At 39.4% G+C, this 22,957-nt stretch overlaps 1 protein-coding gene across 26 annotated transcripts in view; it reads left to right on the forward strand.

Annotated features, from left to right (window-relative positions):
* The window catches only part of SEC31A (SEC31 homolog A, COPII coat complex component), a 59,634-nt gene extending 37,982 nt beyond the window's left edge, over positions 1-21,652 (forward strand). For 5 of the 26 annotated variants that reach the window (XM_065914367.1, XM_065914373.1, XM_065914377.1 and 2 more), the window contains 10 exons: positions 416-592; positions 2,880-2,972; positions 3,659-3,785; positions 5,660-6,001; positions 11,276-11,314; positions 12,849-12,907; positions 14,352-14,609; positions 16,953-17,072; positions 19,605-19,676; positions 21,061-21,652. In XM_065914367.1, coding sequence (XP_065770439.1) covers positions 416-592; positions 2,880-2,972; positions 3,659-3,785; positions 5,660-6,001; positions 11,276-11,314; positions 12,849-12,907; positions 14,352-14,609; positions 16,953-17,072; positions 19,605-19,676; positions 21,061-21,240 — 1,467 coding nt within the window. In that variant the 3' untranslated portion in view covers positions 21,241-21,652. The remainder of the gene's footprint in view (positions 1-415; positions 593-2,879; positions 2,973-3,658; positions 3,786-5,659; positions 6,002-11,275; positions 11,315-12,848; positions 12,908-14,351; positions 14,610-16,952; positions 17,073-19,604; positions 19,677-21,060) is intronic. The other 21 variants (XM_065914378.1, XM_065914382.1, XM_065914385.1 and 18 more) reach the window with 8 other exon arrangements.
* The last annotated feature ends 1,305 nt before the right edge of the window (positions 21,653-22,957 follow it).

A 22,957-nucleotide genomic window follows, 5' to 3' on the forward strand; every position in this document is an offset into this window, starting at 1 on the left:
TCCCTACAGAGAAACAAAGTTGTATTTTTTTTTTCAACTTTTGTGGTTTTGTGGTTTTTTTCAACTTTGGTGCTTTTGTGGTTTGTGAGGGTTACTCATCTGTCGCTACAAGAAGACAACAAACAACAGTGATGATGAGTGACACCCATTTGTGTACTGCCGTGTGGCGGGCATGATTCAAATGCCTCCCTCAGTTAAATGACAGGTTAGACCGTATATAATGGACCTTTGGTGCCAGTCTTGAATATTGGAAATTGTGATGTCAAACCCTAATGTGCCAGAGCCTGTGGTGTAATACACAGCATGTGAACAAAAATCATGTGAATGATCATGCTTCCTTTAAGATCAGTATGTCATACATAGTTGGGTGGACTCTTTAATGATTTGGTTGGCTTTCTTCCATTGCTTCTTGCAGCCAAATATCGTGCAGCTTCGAGACAGACTTTGCAGAGCACAAGGAGACGCAGTATCAGGACAACAGGAATCGCCCAGAACTCCTTACGAGAGGCATCAGGTGTCCAAGGGCAGGCCTGGACCTGTTGCTGGCCACGCACAGATGCCGAGAGCTCCAGCTCAGCAATATTATCCCCATGTGAGTGATACGGTCCAGACTAAGGAGGAACATCTACGGATGGCACATTGGTGGTTTTAGTTTCTTGGGGAAGAGGCCTGTGATGAAACTGTAGACAACATACTATTTTAATGGTTATAGTTCTGTCCTTGAAAGTAGCATTTATGATCCGTTTTTTAAAATTATCCCTCTAAGCTAGTCAAATAATTGATAAATTAGATAGAATTAATTTAAGCTAAGGAGATTTCTTATTTCTCTATCACTCAAACATATTGCACATGTATGTCTGTTCTTGAAATTTTTACAATTTGATTCATCTAACAAACTGTAAGTAAAGTAGTGGGAACAATTTTGTGGGTGACTTGGTTACTTTTTTTTTAAACATTTTTAGAAAATAGTCTTTTTTTAAGGTATATTTTCTGAGTCACTAGTGTGGGTTTTCTGTGTCTTCTGTATCAGTACAATAGAGTCTGCAGTATCCAAGTTTTTTTTTTTAAGTGAACGACCAAAGGTTTACGAAGTTGTAGGTCATGGGCAGTGCGAAGTGTTTATTAATTAACTCATTTATTTATTAAGTAAAAATTAGTAAATGGTTAGTGGTATAAAATGGGGCCTCTTATTGTCTTTTTTGCTATTCCATGTAGAAACTTGTATTTCCAGGCCAGATAACCTTCATGTTGTTAAATAAAATTTATTTTCATAAGTAATAAATAGTCTTGATTTATAACAAAAGTTAGCAGGTGCTCTGCCCATTTTAAAATAGAACAGATTGCCAGTAGAATTGATGGAGTCATTTCTATGTTTTATTGTAGCAAAAGTAAGCATAAAGTCATAAAAACTGAAAAAGATTCATGCTTTTTTGTCTATTATGCTTTTGCTTGGTACTTAATCAAGATTGGTTATATTCGAATATAATTATAACTATCTATACTACTCTGTTTTGATTTTTTTTCATTCATTTGACAAATACAAATCTAAGAGCCTGCCTTTATTCTCCCTGTCGAGGGTGTGTTGGTAGGCAAAACAGTAAATTCCCCACTCTCGTTGCTGTAGGGAGGCCACATCAGGTGGTGTCTGGGAAGCTGAGCGGTGGAGGAGAAGTCAGTCACTAACCAGGGTTTTAAGGCATGAATTTGTCAGCTAGGGAGAGTTCACAGGATTAGAACTCCTCAGCTCAGCATCTCGAGTTCGACCTCTCAGGGCACTAAAGTAAGGCCTTCTCTTCTTTGGGAGAAGACGGGTTTACTCCCTGAGTCCTCGAGTTTATCCATCTTTCCATCTTCCGGGGGAAATATGAAAACCTTAAAAGACTTTTGTTATACTTTGACCTAGTGGTCCCCTACTTTAAGAAAAGGAAAGCAAATTACATCATAAACGAAGAGTAGTTTTTCTTGATTAAAGCTTATGGTGTGCTGAATGAGGGCAGTGGCTTGTGGTTTTAAAGGCAGGCTTAACATCCAAAAAAAAAATAATAATAAAGGCAGGCTTACAAGCAGGAGTAAAAGGATGGAAGGGGAACCAGATCAGGAGTTCTTACTGCCACCAGCACATCTTGGCTGTTAATTGTTGATGGGATTGAGTTTCTACAGAGATTTACTTGACAAAAATATTTTGATGGCTTTAAAAATTGATTCTGAAAACCTCCAGACTCCAGGGTATAAGCAACCCGGTGCAGTGTAGCGAGCGCTGGCCGGGAGTCAGGAGATGTGGAAGCAGCCCTAGCTCTATCACCCCAAGCTGTCTGGACCTCAGCCAACCCCTTCATTTCCCTGGGCCCTGTTTTTTCCTCCATGGTAAATGGTGGGGACTAGATGGGATGATCTTTAATATTCTCCGGCTGTATGACTCTCAGCCTCCTACAGAATTAACATGATTTTTGTAGCTGTAATGAAGTCTTGAAAGGGAAGCATATAGCACTATGTTCACAGATACAGTCATAGCATGAACACAATTACTGCTCCAAAAATCACTTTTTTTCCTCAATAACTGCCCCCCGCAACCCCCCGGAATGTCTTCTTTTTTTCCCTACTTACAGAACCTACCTTTCCCCACGTCTTCCTGACACTTGAATGGCATTGTTCTTTGCGCTTTGATTTAGTTTTCAGATTGATTTTTCTGCTGTCTGCCTCTGCCTGTCCTCTTAAGAATGTGTGTTTTTCTTAATTGCCTGACTAATGTGTGCTGCCGTCTCACTGCTCTTTTTCGCTTTGCGTCTGACTGTTAGGCCTTCAGGGATTTTTTTTTTCTTCTTCTTTTAACATTTTCATTTTTTTATGTTCTGTGATTGGTATTTCTTTGTTCAATTCAGGTTAGAATTGCCCCCACTGTCACTACCTGGAGTAACAAAACTCCTACCGCCCTTCCCAGCCATCCACCTGCAGCCTCTCCCTCTGACACACAGGTATATTCTTCATTATCCCTCTTTGAGCAGAGTTCTGCTCACCTGAAATGTATGTAGTTATGTATCTTCTACGCACCTCCCTTGAGTTCCCCACCCCATCTGTTTGTCTGCTTATTGCATTTTAGTGCTTTTGGGAGGCAAGAAACAGGTTTTTGGTTTTTTTGGCACAACTTATTTTCTTATCACTCTTCTCTTCCTTGGCAGTTCTAAATTGATTTAAACTAGAAAAACATCAACCAGGATTCTATCAATGGTTTAAATCTAATTTCACTGAAGATTTTTTTTCCCTTTCCTTTTCTTCTTCTCTTTTTTTTTTTCCTGTTTTTAGCATTGCAAAGAAGAAAAAAAAAATTCCCTTGTGGCATGTATACTTGCTTTCCAAAGCATTAGATATGCATGGAATTTAGTAGAAATGGAAAATCCTAGTGACTTTTTATAAATATCATCGATACTATTTTATGAGGCTGTTAGCATCTCTTGCCATTCATCGATATTATTACTTTGGACCTGTCTAATCTTTAAATCACGTAGAATGTGTTGTTCAGAAAACATCAGTATATATAGAATATAACTTTTTTTTTTACATAAAATGTTTTAAAATTTTCATTTCAGAGATTAGAAATCCATCTGGTAAGATTCTTGATTCCGAAAGTAATCCTTCTTTTCACCATATTCTCATTCCCTAGGGAGAAAATCCTCCGCCTCCAGGCTTCGTAATGCACGGAAATGTTAGTCCAAATGTTGCCGCCGCTCAGCTTCCCACATCTCCGGGTCATATGCACACCCAGGTACCACCTTATCCACAGCCACAGCGTAAGTAGTGTGACCCCAAAGTCCTGTCACAGCAGCACGTCTTCTCCAGTGGAATGACTGTTTACCTTGGGGTTCCAAAGCCATGATCAAACCAGTTTTTTTTTTTTCCCCATTTATTTTTATTAGTTGGAGGTTAATTACTTTACAATATTGTAGTGGTTTTTGTCATACATTGACGTGAATCAGCCATGGATTTACATGTGTTCCCCATCCCGATCCCCCCTCCCACCTCCCTCTCCACCCGATCCCTCTGGGTCTTCCCAGTGCACCAGCCCCGAGCACTTGTCTCATGCATCCAGCCTGGGCTGGTGATCTGGATCAAACCAGTTTTAAAAAGTGAAGAAAGAGCCATTCAGTGTAGAACTTGAGTCCTTGATGTAGAGAAACTTAGTTTCTCTGAGAGGTGTTCTGAACCAACGTGCCAGGAAGCAGTGCCCATGTCACTGCGTTCAGAACAGTGGGTTCCCCCCGTTCCTGAGCCTGCTAGAAGGTCAGTCGTTCCATGCTTTTGGCATAAAAAAATAGAAATTTGGAAATTCTTTGGTGACATATACTTTTTCTTTAGTCAAGATGATGCAAACCACTTGTGAAAAAATGGGTCCAAGGGATGTTTCTTGTGGTTACCGTCCATTTAATTTTTTTTAAGGGATAGACCGTATTTTAGAGCAGTTGTAGATTCACAGCAAAGTTGAGTGGAAAGTACAGAAAGTTTCAGCATGCCTCCTGCCTCCATGCACAGCCTCCCCACCAGGGACATCCTGCACCGAAGTGGTGTGTTGTTACAGTCAGTGAGCCTCCACTGACTCATCATTAGTGCCCCAAGTGGTTTACTTTAGTAGTTTACCTTTTGGCCTTGCATATTCTATGAATTTTCACAAATGTATAAGAATGATGTTTCTCCATTGGCTTTTTTTTTTTTTTAAGAAACTATTTATACTTGGAAGGGAAAAAACATCATCACTATTTTAAAATTTAAACAAAAATGAAAACCTCAAAAGGAGAAAATTATATGACCAACTACTATAAAACACGAAGATATTGCCTAGCAGAAACTAATCTTAATGAACATATTCTGTGCTAATAAGATGTATGTTCTTACTTAACATGGATACCAATTTGATACAGCTTTTCACTCAGTGCTCAGTGTGAAAGTGCTGTCTTCAGAGTAGGCTGAGCACAGTTCTATTAGATTCCCTCTGTGGAGGTTCACATTCTGGGCCTGGTCACTCAGAAGGGTAATGGTTTCTTGAGTTGTGGTCTTTGTATTAAAACATTAGTTGACTGCCCAATTCCTTACTAACCAATTTTGTATACTGTAAGAAATATAATAATTGTCAGGGATCATAGAGAGTTGCCTGTTAACCTGGAACTGTGCTCAAGCCTGGAGTTTGAGTAGCATATGATTCTACTAGATGTTGGAGAAGGTGTCTGGTTCACAGCAGTAGTTGTGAGCTCACCCTGCAGTTGTTAGGTGGGAGAGATCTTGAGCAGCCACCAAGCTCCTTTAACTTGCACGGTGAAGGGGGGGTGTGCTTAGGATGTGTCGTTCCTGCATGGCGCCATCTGGTGGCTAGTGGGTGTCACTGCAGTCTTTTCACGGGAATAGGAAGCCCTAGAAAAGGGTCAGTCCTTTGATTTTCATAGCCAGCAGCAGTCTGGAAACGGCACGGTTCAAATACTGGGTCCGGTGACTTTGGATATAGTTAGGGCAGCTGGACTATCAAAAGCATGAGGTTATTTTAAGTGGGTAATGTTTGGTTGTAACTTACTAGAAGAATTGAAAATTTCCGTAGAGTGAGTTCACTTGGATTCTCCGTTGCTGTCTGATTAAATTTGTTAACTAATAAAATTTCTGTTTTTTCCCCTTGGTGTAGCTTATCAGCCCGCCCAGCAGTATTCCTTCGGAACAGGGGGGTCAGCAGTGTATCGACCTCAGCCGCCTGTTGCTCCTTCTGCCCCAAACGCTTACCCTAACACCCCTTACATTCCTTCTGCTGCTTCCTACTCTGGGCAGCCCCAGCTGTTCCCAGCACAGCACCAGGCCGCCCCACCTCCCTCCAGCCCTGCGGCCTCTTTCCCTCCTCCCCCTTCCTCCGGAGCCTCCTTCCAGCATGGCGGGCCGGGAGCTCCAGCAGCATCTTCAGCTTACGCTCTGCCTCCTGGAACAACAGGTACACTGCCTGCTGCCACTGAGCTGCCTGCATCCCAGAGAACAGGTCTGCGCTTGAGAGGGGTTTGGTTTGGCTCCCCCCCCTTGTAATTTCGTGATCAGATGGGTGGATGGAGGGAGATTATTTCTAACTGTAAACTGGGTAACCTGAGGTATTGATCGAATTTTATAACAGATTCTAAAACTGTTTCTCAAAATGTGATTTTCCCATAATGAACTTTAGTTGCTAAGTGAAGAAAGCTTGAGTGCCTTAAAAGAGTAGAGTATGTAATCTGCCATTGAATTTGAAATAATCATTAAGAAATTAGTTGGCAAGAGACGTGGCAATTGGAGCTAAATTTAATTGACACTAATTTCTTTACCAGAGTAGACCTGTGCTCTTGTGTTCTTCCGGAATTTTCAATTTTTAAAATTATTTGTGCTTTAAATTTGTTCATAGAGACTAAATAATACAGTCTTAATGCAGGTATACACATTGTGTAATTTTGTTTGTAAAGGTGAGGAAGGATCTCAGCATGTGTACTGAAAGGAAAAAAGCGAGAGAAGGTAACTCTTGACAGAATCTCTAAGACAGCAGAAAGTCAGTATACAGCAGTGCAGGGATTCTCCATTAGGACAGTTCTATCCTCTCAAACATTGTAGAAATTTCTAGGCAGTTCTGCCTGAAATTTTCTCATTAGAATCATAATTTAAAATTATTTTTATAGTGAAATACACAAATTCTTTTTTATCTCTCACATGGCAATTAAAGCATTATATTCATTTTTCAGAAGTAGGTAATATTACTTGATCTTCATATTAGAATTGTAAAAGGGGCCTATAAAGTATGTATTATTAAAAAAAGGAGATCATTTAATTAGAATTAAGAACCACTAACATACTAAAGAACGCAGGCTTTGGAGTCAGACTTCCTGTGTTTGTATCCCAGCTTCACTCTTTTCTACTAGTTACGTGATCTTGAATAAGTTACTTAAAGTTAAAGCTCAGTTTCCTCATAATAAGAGTAGTACATACTACTCTTAGTAGTACATAAGCTTATGAAAAGGATTGAGTGCATTAGTACATTGAAAACGTTTATGGACAGTGACCACAGAGTTAGCTAGCTGTGATTTCACTAAACCGCACTCACAATTAGAGCTCTGTGCCTTTTAGTAACTGAAATTGGTTTCCCTTGCCGGTTCTAGTTGACGGCTTTGAACTAGAAGGACAAAACATGAGTGAGTCTTGCTGTTAGATACCAAAGTTGCTCTTGGAAGTCCAGTATATGTTTTTTCTCTTTTTATCTGCTAAACAATAGTTTTAATAACTGAAAACACTTATCATATAATAAGATTTATTAAGGAAGTATTTTTTTTCTTGAAGTTTTATGGATCCAGAATTATACACATTATCTCTTTCTCTCTTTTTTGGTGTATATTCCAGCTACCAAAAAATAATATCATATGTATCACCCTTCACTGCACAGACAAAATTTATATAATTTTCAATACAGAAAATTTAGTAGATTGATATTTAGAGAGGAGTGTTAATTTAGTTGTAAAGTTCAAAAAAATTTTAAACCCGGATGAATGAAAACAGTATCCATTCTGAATGGTTGAGTAATAATAGATTGAGTGAAAGATGAGTTTAAGTAAATCCTCAAGTAAGGAAGTAGTGCAGAGAAGCGGGGAATCAAACTGTCATTCACTGAACATACATTGGATATGTTCCAGTGCTGGCCATCTTTTTCTTATTTAGTCCTCATAGCCATGAGAAATAGGAATAATTATTTTTTTAAAAATTGACAAGAGGAAGCTCGAGTTTCCTAGGGTTATATAACATCCTCATGATGGCACGGGTAGTGATCTTCAAGTTGAGATACAAACCCAGTCTCTCGGTCTCCAGAGCCTGTGTTCATTCTTTACCAGTTAGTCTAGTGGCGCAGTGATTAAGAACCCACCTGTCAGTGCAAGAGATGCAGGTTCGATCCCCGGGTCGGGACGATCCCCTGGAGTAGGAAATGGCAACCCACTCCAGCACTCTTGCCTGGAGAATCCTGTAGACAGAGCAGCCTGGCGGGCTACAGTCCATCAAGTCTCAAAGAGTCAGATAAGACTGAACAACTGAGCCCACACTAGTCCTGATGGAAGAGGCTGAAATAGCTGTCAGTATTGGAATTACAGGAACATTTAGCATCACTGTGTTAAGTATTTGTTACTTCATCATCTAAATTGACTATTTGCATGGGTATTTTTTCCCTCCTTGAGCTGAAGTGCGTTCGGCCATTTAATAAAGTATTTGCTTATGTGCAAAATAACTGTTCTAACCTGGCTGAGAAGCAGAGTAACTAATAGGAAGAAGAAGCAATACTCAGTATGTACTAAGCTGGCTGCTTTGTTATCTCTTGCATGTTAATAGTCTCTATATTTTAATTAACAGAGATTTACCTTATTTTTTGATTTCCTAAAAACTTTGTTTAGGTTATACAGATAATTGTCGCTAAAAGTTTTACCTTTCTTCCAGTATATCTTAGACTATTACATCATGGTTTTCTGTAGGACTTGGAAATTCCACTGGTAAATTATTCTTGAGAGACACTAGAATTTTCAAGCCCTGCATTAGTGAACCACAAGGTGATGTGCCTGCTACTCAGAGAAGCTCATGTTGCAACCATCACGACACTCATTCAGTAAATTCTTAATGAATGCCCATTCAGTCTGTGATCAGACTTATTCCAGGCAGAGGTAGGAAGACAGAAAAGGTGCATTTCTAGTGAACTGCACGTAGCTTTGTTGTTAAGTTGGGACATAAAATTTTCATTTGGGCCAAATTTTGGAAATCATTACGTTTCAAGGCAAGAAACTTTAGGTACCTGGTTTTTTACCTTTTCAACAACAGAAAGGAGCATGATAGCCTCCCTTACTTTTCTCTGGCTAATTGTTTTACCTTGTGTCATTAGAAAATGACCACAAGGATACATTCTTTGTAAATTTTAATTCTGAATTTTGTTACCCCTTTTAAAAAATGTGACATGCTCAGCTTACAGGGGAAGGGGGCGGTATATGGTTAATGAGGATGCTCTTTTCTCTCTGTCTCAAATTATCTTCTAGCCAGAAGTCTCCACGCCATTGGCACTAATACTTTTTCCACTGAAAAATACCTTAACCAGTGCATAGATCCTACCGTTATGTTCTTCCAGTTACACCTGAGAAGGTTCCCCGTGGGAAGCAGGATTCAGGTGTGGATGGCAGCAGCTGTACTTCTCTCTGTGAGACCAAAGACCCTGCGGAGGCCAGATCCCCACACTAACGTGGACAGGGTCTGCAGTATCCAGTGACAGGCCACACTCAGCTTTTAAGTTAATTTTTTCTTGATTTTTATTAATTTTTTACTGTAGGATTTTGAAAGAGCTCAAATAGCACAAAAATAAAATTAAAATTCTGCCACCCTTATATGACCACTGGTAATTTAGGTGCATACACCTAAATTCACTTCATACATATTCACTTCATACATATATATGCATACATTACATGTATGTGTGCCTGTATTACAGTTTTTAATGTAGAATAGACTATAATTTTACCATTTTAATCATTTTTGAGTGACATTTATTCACTTCATACATATATATGCATACATTACATGTATGTGTGCCTGTATTACAGTTTTTAATGTAGAATAGACTATAATTTTACCATTTTAATCATTTTTGAGTGACGTTCAGTGCATTTCCATTGTTGTACAATCATCACTACTAACTGCAGAAGTTTTTCATCATCCCACATTGAAATTATGCAGCCTTTAAAGCTCCTCAATTTCCCAGCCCCTGGTCACCAGTGTTCTACTTTCTGTCTATATATATTCTATCTACCTCATTTAAGTAGTAATTTTTAGAGGACATTTTAGAAGACAATTTTGTCTTCTTGTAACCGGCTGTTTCACTGTCTTTAAGATTCATCCATGTTTGTAACATGTATCAGAATTACTGCTGAATTATTTAGGGAATGTGGTGGTCCTTTGCGTTACATCCACTCTATATACCACATTTTGTCTGTCCACTATTAATCTGCACATGGGCATTTTGGCTGTCTGAATAATGCTGCTGTGAACGGGAGTATGCAAATATTTGCTCAGCTCCTGGTTGCAGTTCTTTGGGGTATATACCCAGAAGTGGAATTGCTGGCTCAAGTAATAATTCAGTGTTTAAATTTTTGCGGAACCACCATACTCTTTCCCATAGTGGCGGCAGTACTGTCTGTTTGCACTAGCAGTGCATCAGGGTCACTTCTCCAAGTGAAGGCAGTTGAATTCCTGAGTTGTATGTGCCTATTATGTACCTTCACCGCACGCTTTTGACTGGAGGCTGGGGCCTCGCCCCACCCTGAATATCTGACAGTTTTGGAATTGCTGTATTAGTTTCCAGCCTCCTTTCCTCTTGTCCACTGCCAGAACCTTCAGTTCTTTTAAGGAAGACTTCTGCTAAACAGTCTGCAAATCTGTAAATCCTTACAGAAAAGACTATATGAGATGGTTACACACTCACTGGGCCTGATCCGTTTATGCTCATAGTCTTGGTGTGACCCCAGAAATTACAGTTCCTCCAGAATGCAGGCCTCTGGGGCTTCTCAGACCCAGCAGCAAAGTCGTACCCCCTCGTTAAGGTTGTCTCACGTGCTGATTATGTTTAGCAGTGTGGTGCTGAAGTCTGCACAAGAGGGCAGAAGCCTCCCATTTCTTCGTGAAACCCTGCTGCTTAAAAAGGGCTTGGACCTGCAGCATTGGCATTTCCTGGGAGCTAGCCGAAACAGTAGACTCTCAGACCCTATGCTGTACCTAGTGAGTTAGAATCTACATTTTTACAAGGTCCTCAACTGATCTGGATTCAAGCTTTAAATGATGCTAAAATGGACGCAATTACAACATGTTAGGCAGTGCTCTGCTCCCTCCCTGCACCGTGATATTACTGAGCCTCATTGGTCAAGTAGTAGAAAAACAATCCACGCAAACAGTTAGGGAAGTAATGTTATCTTAAATAGACAGGAACAAAATTTTCTCTTTAAAGACACAGCTGGCATAATAAGAGAATAAAAGTGTTTAAGAGCTAATTGAATCTGACATATTTAAATGAATGAGCTTTGCCCACAAACTGATGACTTTCTTAATTAGATAGAAGCCATTTCATGTGATGTGATTTAAAAGTAAGGTTTTTATTCCTTATAAAAGTAGTTTGTTCTTTGCTGAGGTTAACAGAGGGAGCAGAAACAATTAGAAAATGAGTAGAGTTTAGAATGTCTTTGATGATAATGCTGTTTAAGTGACTTTTATATTTTGTCTACAGAAAATCAGTCTATGCAAGACCAGGCATCTATATTGGAAGGTGAATTAGTTACAGAATGTATATTTGGAAATCTTCGAATCATTGAATATAATTAATGAATGGACATTCACAATTATGCATGTGAACCTCAAAGCAATGATTTCCTAAATCTGACCAGTATCATTTTTTTTAATTTGGCTTCTTAATTGAATCAAATCTTAGAACTGATGAAATTAACATAGTGACACAAATGATCTTGAATCATAAAAGTTGTATATTGGGTGTAGACATAAAGACAAGGCTATACCAAGATTGTCTTAGATATGAGAAAGATTAGAAGGTGATGGGAAAGGCTTGAATGATTAGTTTGTGTATAGCCAGAAGTTTAAGAATTTGTTAAGTAGATAGCAACATGTGATTTAATATTTTGTGACTGCCTCCTGAGTGTTTTGAGGCTCATTTGGCATTCTGTCTCCTAGTCAACATGTAGAAAAGTAATTCTGTTTTTAAAATCAAGGCAAATGAGTTCATGCTGGCTAGGAGAAGATCTTGTTTTTTAAAAGAAATTTCTATGACATTATGTTCTTTGGTTTGCGAAGCAAGTTTGTTGTGACTTAATATTGTGAATATCAATTGAGCAAAAATAAAATGCTGAAAGAATTTTAATTTGTTTAAAGAAGAATAATTTTTTGCTTTTACATATATACATACACAAAACTTAATAAAACGTAAAATGATTATATTGTGATTTAGTGATTATCCTACTTCTGGCATGTTTTGTTCCTTTTTTCTTTAAAGATAAAGGCAGTTAAGTATTCAATACCTTAATGAGTTCTGCTACTGAGGTTCATGTCTCACTTTGAGATGACAGGTTTTGGGAGATTTGGGGCGGGGGGAAAAAATTTACCAAAGATGACAGTAGTTTAATTTTACATTTGCTGCCATCCTGGAATTTTTTTGTATGTGTGGCAGTGAAAAAAAAAATCTTACTACAGGTATTTGAATGCACTTTTCTACTTTGAGTTAAGACAATTCTTAACGCAAAGGTAGTAAAACATACTGGTGGTGTGTAGTTGGGCTGTTTTTTGACTTTTAGCAGTGTTTCTACCATGCGGATGATTTGTGTTTGCTGAATTGCTTATGTTTAATTGCTTTCCTAGGAAATAGGAGATTGCTACTTTTATTCTTTTTTTGTGTGTGTTAAATACATCAGGAACCTTTTTTTTTTTTTTTTTTAGCAGATTCAGGTGATTTATTTTTTCTTTCTTGGGAGAGAATTGTTTGATCTTTGAAATTCATGTACCAGTATAGACATAAAAGCATCACTATCCTTAAATTTAGCACAGCTATTTCACTTTAAAAGAAATAATACCAAGATAGCCTGCTTCCTAAGCCAGGGCTCTGATTACCAGAGGGTTCGATCATGAGTTTGTGAATCCGGGGCTACATGGTGATCCCAGCAGCTCAGCTGGTAAAACTTTTGTGACAGTTATCTCAGGGTGAAGGTAGAACTTGAAGGTATTATATGATGGATACAACTTAGTTTTCTCTTTTCAGGATTCTAAAGGAAAATGCTCTCTGGTATCTGTTACAGGTCCTCAGAATGGTTGGAATGATCCACCAGCTTTGAACAGAGGACCCAAGAAGAAGAAGGTATTAGAAAAAGATGTCTATTCAGTTGCCCCCAGATGTCCTCTCAATCATGTAGCCAACTGAAGCACACCACACTTCACTGTTCTTTAAAGGCAAAGCTTACTGACTGCTGTACTTAAAACGTGTATTTTAACTTACATCTTCTAATCCATGAAGGGAAGAAAAATACAGAACAGTACAGTGGTATGAATTAAACCCCTTTGAGAAGACAAGATGTAAATTCCCAACATCTATTTCAAAGAGTAGGAAACAAAATTTCAGGTTACTCAAATGAATTTCTTTTTTAGGAGTTACTTTGGTTTTGGGTCCCAGCAGTAATCATAAATTCGTAATTATGTTTTGGACTATTTTTGTCTGTCACATATGATATGAAAAGAAAGAGCCTTGTTAGCTGAGCATCATTTAGAGCATAGCATAAGATTCTTCTTTCTTTCTTTTACCGCAAGCTATTTTCTCCTTTTTTTTTTTTCTTTACTCATAGTGACTTCTGTCCCCCAAATACAGTAATGAGAGGCCAAAACATAAAATTGGGAGATACTAAGTGAACAGAATCCCCAAAATTATGTCAGTGATAATCAGAAACTTAGTCTACTACTCTTAGTGTGGTTGATCACTAAGTAGGTATCACTTAATGGTCTCAGGAAAGGGTATTTTATATGATCTCTTGACACACACACCCCCACATCCACACACATTTTTGGCATATCTTATCCCAGTATAGCTAAATATAATTCTCTATCCTCTTTCAACAATGCCATGGTTCTGGCCCGTTAGGGGATGAGTGTGGAAGGCACTGGGCGGACTGAGAGATCCAGGTTTGAGTCTCCGACCCTCTTAGCCAGATTAGCTTTACTTTTACATTTTACTCTAGAATTCTGCATAAAAATCCGTTTTGAAAAGTATTCTACTGTTACTAGAAAATTATTTAACCACAGAATGATCTAACTCCCTTATTTACTTTTTAAAATTGAAGTATAGTTGATTTACAGTGTTAATTACTGCTATATAGCAAAGTTAATTCAGTTATATATGTTCTTTTCCATTATGGTTTATCATAAGATATAGAATATATTCTCTGTGCTGTACAGTAGGCCCCTGTTATTTATCCACTTTATATATAAAAGTTTACATCTGCTCACCCCAACTTCCCATTCCATCCCTCGCTCAGCCCCCTGTGCCTTGGTAACCACCAGTCTGTTCTGTATGTCCATAATTCTGTTTCTGTTTCATAAGTAAGTGCATTTGTGTCATATTTTAGATTCTACGTGTAAGTGATATCGCATGGTATTTGGCTTTCTTTTTCTGACTTACTTCACTCAGTATGATAATCTCTAGTTACGTTCATGTTGCTGTAGATGGCTAACCCCCTTATTTAAAGCTGAGGAAATGTTGTTATATCATTTTTTTCTTACTCTCGGTGCCTTTTTTGTCCATCTTTTAAAAGATGCCTGAGAACTTCACGCCTCCTGTTCCCATCACATCTCCAATCATGAACCCCTTGGGTGACCAGTCACAGATGCTGCAGCAGCCTTCAGCGCCAGTACCACTGTCCAGCCAGGCTCCGTTCCCGCAGCCGCACCTCGCCGGTGGCCAGCCCTTCCGCGGGATCCAACAGCCCCTTGGTCAACCAGGCATGCCTCCGTCCTTTTCAAAGCCCCATATCGAAGGTGCCCCTGGGGCTCCCATTGGGAACACCGTGCAGGTAACAGTCAATCTGTGGAAGTGGGAGACGGCTCTATTTCAGGGTGCTCTTTCAGCGTGTTAACTTTGATGGTTATACCTTTATTATCATCTCAGTTTGATTTCAATTTAGACAACTTAAGTAAAAAAGAACTCTTTTTTTAAGATCACATATGTACAATATTTTCCAGTGACATGGCCATATGCAAACGTTCTAGAAAAGGCTTACATATTTACTAGTATATGTTAATAGTAACTCTGCAATTGCAGTATTTCATTTCATCTGATCAGTAGCCACAATTTAAGATCAGTTGAATCCATATTGGCATCCAAGGCTGCTCAGCAGAAGCTGTTTCCAAAGGTGTTTTTCCTTTAAAATGTAAAATAAAAATGTAATGACTTCGATCTTTTCTTGTGTGTGTGTAAGAGCTAATAATATAGCCATATCTTTGGATAGAGATGTCAGTTCACACTTGCTTTTCACATACAAGCAGCTAGTTGGCAGAGCTCTCAATAGTGAAAAAATCTATTGGGTTTCCATGTAACTGACTTAGGCATAAAAGGCAATCTTGATCTATTCTTGAAAAATAAAGAGGTTGGGTCACAGTTCAACATAAGAAGATGAAATAAATTCCTGCCCAAGTATATAAAACTAGTTCTTCTGTCATTGTCTTTGACTCATTTAAGTCAAATTTATAAAGAGTGAGTCTATCACAAAAGTATGTTTTGCTATTAAGAGAGTTCCTAGATATTAACAGTAGCATTATAAACTCCAGGGTTCTGATGGAGGTGGGAGGACCTGCTTCTTTTCACAAGAAGATATACTTAAGATATATTGTTAGTTTCTGTGATTACGAGTCTGTGCCGTTTGTGAAGCCATTCACTTGTGTTGGGACCTGGGAGTTCGTGCTACACTCGTCTGGACCAGAACTTCAGTTACCATGGAGAGGGAGAGCGCCATAGGTGTGTGTGGTTCAGCCAGGCCATGCTCCCAAGCTCCCTGTCCACTCGGATGTCTCTGAGGCACCTCATGCTTAGTATATCCCAAGTCCAATTCATAGTCTTCCTCCCAAACCTAGTTGTCTTTTGGTGTGTCTCGTTTCAATTAATACCACCCTAATCCTTTCCATTGAATCCAGCCAGAAACCTGGGCATCTTTACACTCATTTTCCTCTAACCTGTTTTTCGGATCCGTCCCCACATCCTGTTGATGTTACTGTGAAGTGTCTCTCGCACCCCTTCTCTGTTTCCACTCTGGTCCGTGTGACCTGTGTCATAGCACGGAGTAGCGCCTTTGTCAGTCTTCAGCAGGACAGGAGCCTCTGGGCCGGTCTGCCAGCATCTGCCATGACCCATCTCTTCTCTGGTCTTAGCTCCTTGTTGCTTAACACGTTACGCTTCCCACTGTTCTCGGAGAAGGACCAACATTTTTCATATTGTCTGGAGGCTCTCAGCTCATACGCCTCTTTGCTGTCTCTGCTCCAGCCGAGCTGACCTCCGTCAGTCCCTGTATCATGATCTTTCCTGTGTACTGTTCTGTCTGGCATGCACTTCTTCCCCTGTTTAACTCCTACTTAACCTTCTGATAAAACTTCCTTAAAGAGCCTTCCCCTCAGTTAAATCCCACTTATATTGTCTGTTGGTTCCAGTGATGTGAACTTAACCACAGTTGCTGTTTTACATACATTTATGACATTTTTAAACTTTCCCTTCCGCTAGCCTGTAAACTCCCTGAGAGACAAGATTATTTCTGTATTGATTCATCAGTGCCTAGTTCATAATTGCCTAATGTTTTCTACGAATGAATTTAATCAATCAAAAGTTTAAGCACTTACACATTCCTTCTTTGTTTAGCCATCTTTATACATTCAGTTAGATCATGGTCTCTTCTATCCTAACCTTTGATTAAATCTCACAGTTTGATAAAAGACCAGTTAACGAACCTCCAAGAGTAAACCAAAGAATGCAAGACTGTTGGAATAAACAAGAAGGAGCCAGTGAGCAAAGCAAGCAGTCACTCCCACCAGCCAGCTTTATAAATGCCTGGCTCCTTGTTTCCTACTGGCATGGGCCTCTTGCCCATCAGTTATATACAATTGTGATCAACATGTGTTCCATGATTAAACAAATACTTTATACCCAACCCTGTTTTTCAAATTAGAAGCTGTAGGAAGACTACTGGTATCTTCTACTGAATATCTCATTTTTATGTTTGCTTATCCCAGGTGATTCCACTCATTCATTTTTTGTTTGATTTTGAATAACCTATCTACAAATTAGTTTTCTCTTTATGACAGATTCAGGACTTTGTATACAGGTAGTTTCTGGTCATTTCTGCTCATTTTAATGGTATTATTTCTTCCAGCATGTGCAATCTTTGCCAACAGAGAAAATTACCAAGAAGCCTATTCCAGATGAACACCTCATTCTAAAGACCACGTTCGAGGATCTTATTCAGCGCTGCCTCTCTTCAGCCACAGATCCTGTATGTGTTTTTTATTTTGCTTAATTAAAAGAATCCATTATGGAGCTCTTTTATATTTATTGCTTAAAGTCTTAAAAGATGTATTTTGAAAGTTTTTACAGAAGTAGTAAAGCAAGCGATTATGTATGGTTTGTTTTACATATAAAAGCATACTCAGTTGCTTTTTACATATGACTTTATATAATCCTTAAACCAACCTCATGGAGGCAGGTTTGTCATATTTATTTACAGCTGAGGAAGTTAAGGCGCAAAACAGTTACAGTATAATCCAGGCAGAGCCAGCATTCAGACCTGGTCTGGCTCCAGGATTCATGTTCTCAACCCCTGAGCTGCACAGTCTCATCAGCAGACCTCACGTCTTGGACAAGAATAGGGCAGAATGCTAAAATACAAGAAACTCAGACTTGGGGTTTCTTTCAGAATAAGCGTCTAAAGGTTTTAGAAGTAGGGACTTCCCTAACAGTCTAGTGGTTCAGACTTTGCCTTCCAATGCAAGGGATGCAGTTTCAACCCCTGGTCAGGAAGCTAAGATCCCACATGTATTATGGCCAAATAAACCAAAACATGAAACAGAAGCAGTATTATAACAATTCAATAAAGACTTTTAATATGGTCCACATCAAAACATCTCTTAAAAAAAAAAAAGCTTTTAAAAGTAGATAGGCAGTCTTTAACTTTGCAAAGTCCTAAACAGTTCAGTGTTTTAGATATTGGAATCATATTTGCAGTCAAAACAACTGATTTGACTTAGTTTATTAGAGGATGACTGTGTATTGGCAACAACAAAAATTCCACAAAGCCAGTCTTGTTCGAGATGAAATTTCATTTTCTGCCAACAAGCATCGAATATGTTTATTTAGTCACTGGCCAGTTGTCTGCTTGAAAACACAGCCTCTGGGATTTGCTGTTTCATCAGACGTTGTGTATTACTGTATCTGCTAGTCTTTTAAAAAGCAGTTCCCTGGAGAAGGAAATGGCAACCCACTCCAGTATTCTTGCCTGGAAAAGTCCATGGACAGAAGAGTCTGGCGGGCTGAAGTCCATGGGATTACTTGACTGAGCATGTGTGCACGAAGGTGGAGGGAAATGGGTTGGTAGCAATAAAGTGGTAGAACTAAAAAAAAAAAAGAAAAGAAAAATGAAAAGCAGTTCCCTGTATGGACAGTGTCAGGAGAGCAGAGGCAGGGAAAGTTAACATAAACCTTAGCACCTGGTGTTCTGGGAGTGATGGAAAGACCAGGAGAGGAACAGAGAACAGGTGAAGCTGGTAAACAGGTAGGTAGGTGTACACTGTCTCCTGGGCACACCTCTAGACAGAGAGGTCACCATCCTGCAAAGTGGAGCAGTCCTAATGGGGAAACTTCAGCCTTCCTCCAGGCCTGAGTCAGTGTAAATAGAAGCCGGCAGGACACATAGGACACCGCCTGGCTTAGTACACTTTTGTTGAGCTTCACCTCCTCCAGGTCACAGTTTCACCTCCTTTCTGGTGACCCAGGATCAGGCAAAAGACAAAGACAGACTGTTCCTGTCAGTATTTGGGGAAGGGGTTCTGCTACTGCCCAGGACTTTGAGCCATCCACAAAAGTCCATTTTAATCCAGTGCTCTAAATCATGTTTATTGCATGACTTTGTTCTTAGCTTCACTTCAGTTCAGTCCAGACGACACAAAGTAATGTTACAGCCCGGCTTGGTTATCTTTTTCCCACCCAATAGAATATGAGCTCCATGAGACACAAAACCATCCCCAGCGTGGTACACAGTAGGCATTCAATAAATATTGAAAAGCAGTATCACTTCTAGGCATCATGTAGATCATTAAGTTAATCACAGTATGATTTAAACTTTTAGACTACTTTTCCCTCACTATACGAGTACTGGGGAGAGGTAGGAGGACTCCTTTAAGAACTCTTTTTTAATACTCTTTTAATACTTTTTAATACTCTTTTTTAATACTCTTTTTTAAAACTTTTTTTAATACTCCCCTCTTAATAATCTTAAGACAGCAGAAAATAATTTTCTCCTTTTTCTTTTTTTTTGGTGTTTTAAAGGCCCAGAATAAGATAGGATTAAATGCACCAAATGTGACTGGGTGTATTCTTGAGGTTGGGAAAAGCTCCCAGAGTTCACCCATGTGTTCGCTTTCTAGCTCCCACAGCATTCATCCTACTTACTGTACAGTAACTGCGAGACCCCCTTTTCTGTCGTGCATGGCGCGTTGCCGCCTGCAGGTGGCCCTCGCTGGTGCTTGTGGATGTGGTGTAGTTGGCCAGCCACACCTCAAGAGTGTCACAGAGCCCTGAAATCCAGCCAGGCTCCCACCGTGCACACCTCTGGCCCTCCCTCCCCTAAGAGATTACTGCTCTCTCTTCTAATCATCTGCTCAGGCTCCTCGGTGTAAGGTATTGCCGTTTCTTTACAAAATCAAGTTGTTCAATACCATGACTGTATAGTTCAGTGAAATGAGATGGGGTACGTTTTAGGGATAAAAGTTATTGTTCAAATGTAGCATCTCTGGTTTTTTCTCTCCTGCAGCAAACCAAGAGGAAGCTAGATGATGCCAGCAAACGTTTGGAGTTTCTGTATGATAAACTTAGGGAACAGACGGTAAGTTCGTGGGGAAAAGAAGGGTTTATGGTAAACATTTATTCCTGGTTGCTAGTCATATGTGTCTCACCAGCACTTGCGTGTCTAAATGTATCATGTGTAGTGTGTAGCATGTGGTACGGAGTCTGTCTGAGGGCAGAATGATCATGATGACTACAGACTGAGCTTTGCTTTGCCTAAATCTTACATTTCAGTTACTGGGGATAAGGGCATAGGGCTGTGTGTGTGTGTGTGTGTGAGAGAGAGAAGTTTTAGCCTTTTTATAACAGAATATAAACTGGCCTGCATTGGCCCTAAGGTGACTGGCCTTCTGTTCGTTTTTATATGTGCCTTGAATTAAGAAATCAAAGAGTGGGCAGATACTCTGTTTTTCCAGAGCCAAATCTGTCATCTTTCTTGTAGTCTTAAGACTCTGACCCTTTTCTTTTACAATAGCTGTTACCCAAAGGCAAAGCCAGATGCAGCCCAGGTTGAGCAGGTCAGGGTGTGTAACTGTGAAGACAGTCAGCATTAAGGAGCGGACAGTCTGTGTCTTTGCCACCTCTCCATGCCTCTCTAGCACTGTTTTGTTTTTTTAATGAAAGCACTTGGGCAGAAAAAAAATTGGAGTTTTTCATACTCTTTTATTTTAGCATTCCTCTTCCCCACTCCCCATATCAGTCCCATCAGATAAAAATAACCACTTAGCGTGAGAACCCAACCAGAGAAAGTTACTATAGTGGTGGAAAGGGAGTGTCACCCATGGACTGATCCCCCCAAAAAAGTCTTCTCTGAAAAGTATGGGAGCCAAGTAATGACATGGAGAGGAAAAACAGCTCTAGGTCTTATGATTTTAAGAGATGCCAGGACTATAAACAGCAGTTAAGAACGAGCAAACTGAGTCCATAATGAGGACTGTTGCCCTCCTAATGAAAGTGCACCAGGAGTACAGGGTCTCTGTTGCCAGTAAGGTCTTACAGTAAATTGGGTCCCCACTTTAGGATGTCACGATTAAGACTCTTTAACCTCTTCATGTACGTAGGAAACACTTTCAGAGGTGTGAGGCTATATCTAAAGTAATGAAGATTTAAAGCTGTTAAGTGGAGAAAGACATTAACTTTCTAACTTAAGGGAAGAAATCTGGCTGCTTTTCTGTAAGAAAATACCTGGCTGATCATATGTGTGTGGTTCGTAAATAATTCCTTACATAAATCATTGTGTCGTGGTTCCATTTTGTAACTTGTGTGTTGTTTGGTCTGAGAAACTTTCTAGAAATGCTCACCAGTTTATCTGTTTTTTAAAATAATTTGTATTTCAAAGTCCTAGTAAATGCCAGAGTTTCATGTTTATAGCAGGTCTCATGGAAGATTCTCCTTTAATTCTCTCTATTCCACCTTGATTTCAGCTTTCACCAACAATCATCAATGGTTTACACAACATCGCGCGGAGCATCGAGACCCGAAACTACTCAGAAGGCTTGACTATTCACACCCACATAGTTAGTACTAGCAACTTCAGTGAGACCTCCGCTTTTATGCCAGTTCTCAAAGTTGTTCTCACCCAGGCCAACAAGCTGGGTGTCTAAAGGATGGCTTTACTTTCAGCCAACATTGCCATTTTTCCAAAGAAACATGTTTTAAACGATGATAAGATATGGACCAATCCTCATTAGCATGTTTCCATAGCAGCCAGTCAAGACCATTTATGTTGTTTCTGCAGATGTATTCATGTTGCTAGACCTGCTCAAAACCCTGGTGCTCTCTTTTGTTTTAATCTTTTATTGCCCGTGATGATTTTCCTGTTCTGCAAATAATGTTTTTCCTGGATTACACATAGTATGCTTTCCCGAAATATTCTGATAAAATCTGGTTTTGAAACCTCAAGTTTGCTCTTTGGAAAAGGAGCCTTTGGTTACGCAGAAGGCAAAGCCCAAACTCAGTTTCTTTCATGTCCTCCCAACTTCCTCCATGTTGATCAGATTAAAGCGTGTAATCCTATTTATGTGTATGTAGTCTTTTTTTTTTTAAACAGCTACTCACAGTTTAATTTTTTGTGTCTTTGGCTTCACTTTGGTTCTGAACAAATAACTAAATCTAGAAGAAGCTGCTACATAGATTTTAATTTTAGCAAATATTAATAAAAAGTGGGATCACTGGCTTTAAGTATCTATAGGAAAAGATTGAACATTTTCATTCTGTAGAATGCATTAAACTTTTTTCTATTAATAAATATTTTTAATATTCTGTTTGAGTTTTTAGACTGAGTTGTCTCCATTTTATATTTAGAAATTTATTCATCTTTTTTTTTTTTTTAAGTTACCTATATCTCTGAGGTTTAAGTTCAGAAAGAAAACTTTTACTTGTTTTTTTTGGCCATGCCATTTGGCATGTACACGTCTAGTTCCCCAACCAGGGATGGAACTCACGCCCTCTGCATGGGAAGCACGGGGTCTCAATCACTGGACCGCCAGGAAAGTCCTCAAAACCTCAACTTCTGTCAGCTTCCTGAATCAAAGCCAGACATTTTTTTCATCCAGTTTTTCTGTCAAATGATTTTATTGTAACCTATCTTAAGAACAGTGTGGTAAACAAAAGATAAAGGTCCCCACAGACTCTTGAGGAGAATCAGATTACTAATAAGGTTCATTGTTTAAGCAGTTTTACCTAAGTGAGTTGGAAAATTAGAAAGTAAAGAGCGTGACTACTGTGGAGCGAGAGATGCTGTTTCAAGGACTCAGAGGAGTTACCAGGCATTTTGCAGCCTAAGTGAATTAGTTTGCAGGACCCTCTTAATTGCCTTTGCTGGGATTCCCTGCTCAGGACATAAAACCCCTCTTTTAAAAATAAACATCGTTTTGTAACTAAAAAAAGGAGGACCTCGGCAGCATGTATGAGCATTGGAGCCTCACGAGTAGGGTGATGTATCTGCTCCCTTGCCCTCAGCCTCCTGGGAGCTTGGTGGTCTAAGTCAGTCCTACGACTTACTGAACTGGCAAGTTTAACTTTTAGACCTGACCCTCAACTGTGGTGTCAGCCCACGACCCCATCCTAACAGCAAGCTGGCCTCTAGTAATTGTCTTGGTGTTTTGCCCTTATAGTTAGGAGTTGTGTTATGGCTGCCGATGACCTTGAGATAACAATGGCGCAATCGGCAGGGCTTTGCAAAAAAGCATGTTCCAAAAGATGAGAAACTGGAGTAGGTGGTAGTAGGGCCCTGACCAACCCCAAAGATTTCACAAGTAAGAGTATAAAAAACTATTTGCCGCCAATATCTGAACAGCTGTTATCACTCCTTTTTCAATA

Source organism: Muntiacus reevesi, chromosome 22, assembly GCF_963930625.1.
Source record: "Muntiacus reevesi chromosome 22, mMunRee1.1, whole genome shotgun sequence".
Lineage (NCBI taxonomy): Eukaryota > Metazoa > Chordata > Mammalia > Artiodactyla > Cervidae > Muntiacus > Muntiacus reevesi.